This window comes from Lolium rigidum, chromosome 2 (assembly GCF_022539505.1).
Source record: "Lolium rigidum isolate FL_2022 chromosome 2, APGP_CSIRO_Lrig_0.1, whole genome shotgun sequence".
NCBI classification, from domain to species: Eukaryota; Viridiplantae; Streptophyta; class Magnoliopsida; order Poales; family Poaceae; genus Lolium; species Lolium rigidum.
The window spans coordinates 85,044,589-85,048,006 of NC_061509.1; the positions used below are offsets into that span (position 1 = coordinate 85,044,589).

General features: G+C 55.6%; 1 protein-coding gene across 1 annotated transcript; it reads right to left on the reverse strand.

Annotated features, from left to right (window-relative positions):
* Positions 1–570: 570 nt before the first annotated feature.
* LOC124686851 (cytochrome P450 89A2-like) lies at positions 571–2,407 on the reverse strand. Its single transcript, XM_047220738.1, has one exon. It carries the CDS (start codon positions 2,235–2,237, stop codon positions 726–728), a length of 1,512 nt encoding a protein of 503 aa, XP_047076694.1. The 5' UTR covers positions 2,238–2,407; the 3' UTR covers positions 571–725.
* Between the last annotated feature and the right edge of the window lie 1,011 nt (positions 2,408–3,418).

Below are 3,418 nucleotides of genomic sequence, written 5' to 3' on the forward strand. Positions count from 1 at the left end.
CACACGCTCTCCCTCTTCTCCTTTTTTCTCCACCGAACTGCTCTCCATGGCTCCGCGCACCAAACATTGTAAGAACCGTGCCCCAGGCACCGATAAGCTAGAGAACCACCTTTGGGAAGTGGAAAGGCTGAAGTTTGTGCACGACATGTCTCTATCGGATAAGCACAACACAAGTACAAGGAGACTTTGCTGATTTGGATTGATGGTCTACCTTGGACTTTGTTTTAGTTATGTTTTCTTCTATATTTTTTTGACATATTTTGGTTTCATGTATAGTTGTTGGTTTATGAAATAAATTTTTGCTATGAGGCATTTGCCTCACAGTCCATGGTTACAAAAAAATCAATCACGCCCATAAATGTGCCGTCTACATTATGTTGTGTATTGTGACATTTTATTTCACTGTTTAGAACACACAGTGACACCATGGCTCATCCTTACTACTCCCTCCTGCCTATAATATGATGCGCATAATTTTCTGTGCAAATCAAACTATCGATTTTAATGCGAAGATCTACTAATACCATAAGCATATCGTACGAAAATATATTTCATGATAATTCTAAAAGTATTAGTTTCTCGTTGTATACATTTATGATTTTATCCATATACATGATCAAGTTTTACTAAGTTTGAATTTAACCAAACTTTATATACTCCGTACAAAATATTTTAGGCCGGAGGAAGTAATAGAGCATCTGAAAAGAACAAGAATCACAGTCACTTCATCTAGTCCTCGGGACAAGGCGAGCACGGAGTGGATGTTTCATGACGGTGGTGAAATCCAGCTCCTCCGTCATGTCCAGCTCCTCCCCGTCCGCCGGCGGCAGCCACTCCAGCTCCCTCACGAGGCTGCCCACGAAGTACTCCACGTGCAGCAGGCCGAGCGTGTACCCGGGGCACATCCTGCGTCCGGCGCCGAAGGGCATCATCTTGATCTCCCTGCTCCCCGTCAGGTCCACGCCGTGCCCCTCGCCCCCTTCCAAGAACCGCTCCGGCCGGAACTCCCTCGCCGCCGTCCACGCCGCCTCGTCGCGCCCGAAGTCGGCCACCAGGAAGTTCACCTCCGCGCCCTTGGGCACCGCGTGGCCGCCCACCTCGGCGCCGTCGCTCTGCACGCTGTGCGGGAGGAGGAAGTGCGCCGGCGGATGCAGACGGAGGCCCTCCAGCACCACGGCCTTCAGGTACGGCGTCGCCTGCGGGTCCTCCTCGTCCAGCTCCGGCCTTGCTTTCACCTCCTCGTACACCTTGGACTGTATGTCCGGGCGGTTCACCAGCTCCGCCAAGATCCACTCTAGGGAGGTGACCGCCGTGTCGGTGCCGCCGTTCAGGAACTCGGAGCAGAGGCTGACCGCCTCGCCGTCCGTGAGCGGGCGGCCGCCTTCCTCGGCCACGCGCAGCGCCAAGAGGGAGTCGGCGTAGCACGGAGGGTCAGCGCCGTCTCGACTGTCTCGCTCTCGCCTGGCGCGGATCAGCGGGAGGAAGATCTCGTCCTGCCTCCGGCGCACGGCCACGTACCCCTCCCACCGCCGCCGGAAGAGCCTCTTGGTGAGCGCCGGGAAGAAGGAGAAGATGGGGAAGCTGGTGATGGAGCGGAGGATCCGCAGCTGCAGCTCCTGGACCTCGTCCAGCGTCTCCGGGGCGAGCCTTGCGCCGAGGCTCATGTGCACGAGCAGCTCGAACATGGCGCGCTGGAAGGCCGGCCTCACGGCGACGCCGCCGTCGCGCCGGCGGAGGAGGTCACGGACGAGGGAGTCTTGCACGCGCCGCCTCGCCGGCGCGTAGAGCGCGACGCGGGCCGGGTGCAGGGCCTCGGAGGCGAGGTTGCGGCGGACCATGCGCCAGTAGGCGCCGTAGGGCGAGGTGCTGATGTCGCGGCCGCCGGTGGTGAAGAGCAGCCCGGGCTCGCCGAGCGGCGGGCGGTCGGCGAACGTGGAGCCGCCCTGGACGAGCACGCGGTGCGCTATGCGGCGGTCGGAGACGAAGACGAGCGTGCGGGCGAGGCGGACGGAGATGACTGGCCCGTAGCGCGCGTGCAGGTCGCGGAGGAGCGGGCCGAGGTGGAAGATGGATCGCCGGAGCGCCAGGAACCGGGCCACGAAGAGCAGCGCCGGCGGTCCGGGCGGGAGCGCGTTCGTCTGGCCGCCGTGACGGCCGTGCAGCAGCAGGAACAGGACTGAGGCAGCCAGAGCGAGCAAGAGGGCGATGAGCAGGGGAGAGGATGGGTAGAGCTCCATTGTTCCGGCTCTCTGTTCCGAGTTCTGACCGTGACCGAGCTCCACAGTTTAAAGCTACTAACTAGCCTACTACAAAACCGTGACCGAGTTCATGGTTTAGAATGGACTTTTTTCCATAACATAATGTAGGATAACGTCCAGATTAAACGGAGTACTAGTCTATACTGGTTCCTATTTCCTTCTCGTCGCATTCAGACTTACTAGGTAGCATGATACTTTGGACTTCGCTAACAAATCAGGTACAGTACCAAAAATGGAGGTAGACAGGTAGTGGACTTATCGACCAAGAACTCAAGATGCCAACCAAGATGATCGGATAACATACATTTTTTTATATTTCTTCCAACCGGGTTAGCGAGGTGCTACTACAGCGACATTATCCTATCTGACAACTTTGTTGAACACTTGAAGTGCTAATTTTGTTACCGTCTTATACGCAACCTCGTGACCATTTCAGATTAAGATAGCATGCAATTACTTCGAAATTGGCCGCAGGCACCGGTTGCTTAAACATGATGTAAAACTAGAAAGGTGAAAAAAACTAACTTTACAATCATACGGGGCAAAAAATGTCTCTAAGAGCATCTCCAGTCGCGTCCACTACAAGAATTTGAATTTGGGGCGCGCCGGATAAAAAACGTTTCCAGCCGCGTCCTCAAAGCCTCTTTTTGTCCGGCGTGGTCCGATACGGTGTCCGGCACCCCGAGTTCGTCCCCGCTACCCAGGGGACGCTCCGGGGACGCCGAACACACCGACAAGCGAGGCGGGAGTGGCGGGACATATGCGTCAACGGCACATTGAAGTTTAAACTAACCGTCGCCTACCTCGCGACGGAAGTTATTGGCGCGCAGCGATGATGCAGTTCCCACAAAGGCGCAACGAAGTGTCTCGTCGCGCCTAGCTCTGCGTGCCGACGTTAATGAGCGCCACCGCTCCCCCGCCTCCCTCCGGCCTATAAAAAGGGTCGCTCTCTCATCGTCCCTCACACACAACCCTAGTGACAAGGGATTAACTTATCAATGCCTATGAATTGTAGGCTAGGGTTTAGTTAGAAGTAGAGGGCAAGTAGATCTCGAAGGTTTCAGCCGAAAAGTACTCGACGAATATGAAAACTAGGGTTTGCAGACAATGATTCGATGATCTTCTCGTCCCTCGACCCCGCTTTATATAGGTGGAGCCGA

What these genes read in the sequence shown, in the direction of transcription:
- LOC124686851 (XM_047220738.1), bottom strand. Translation starts at nt 2,237, where the DNA reads ATGGAGCTCTACCCATCCTCTCCCCTGCTCATCGCCCTCTTGCTCGCT.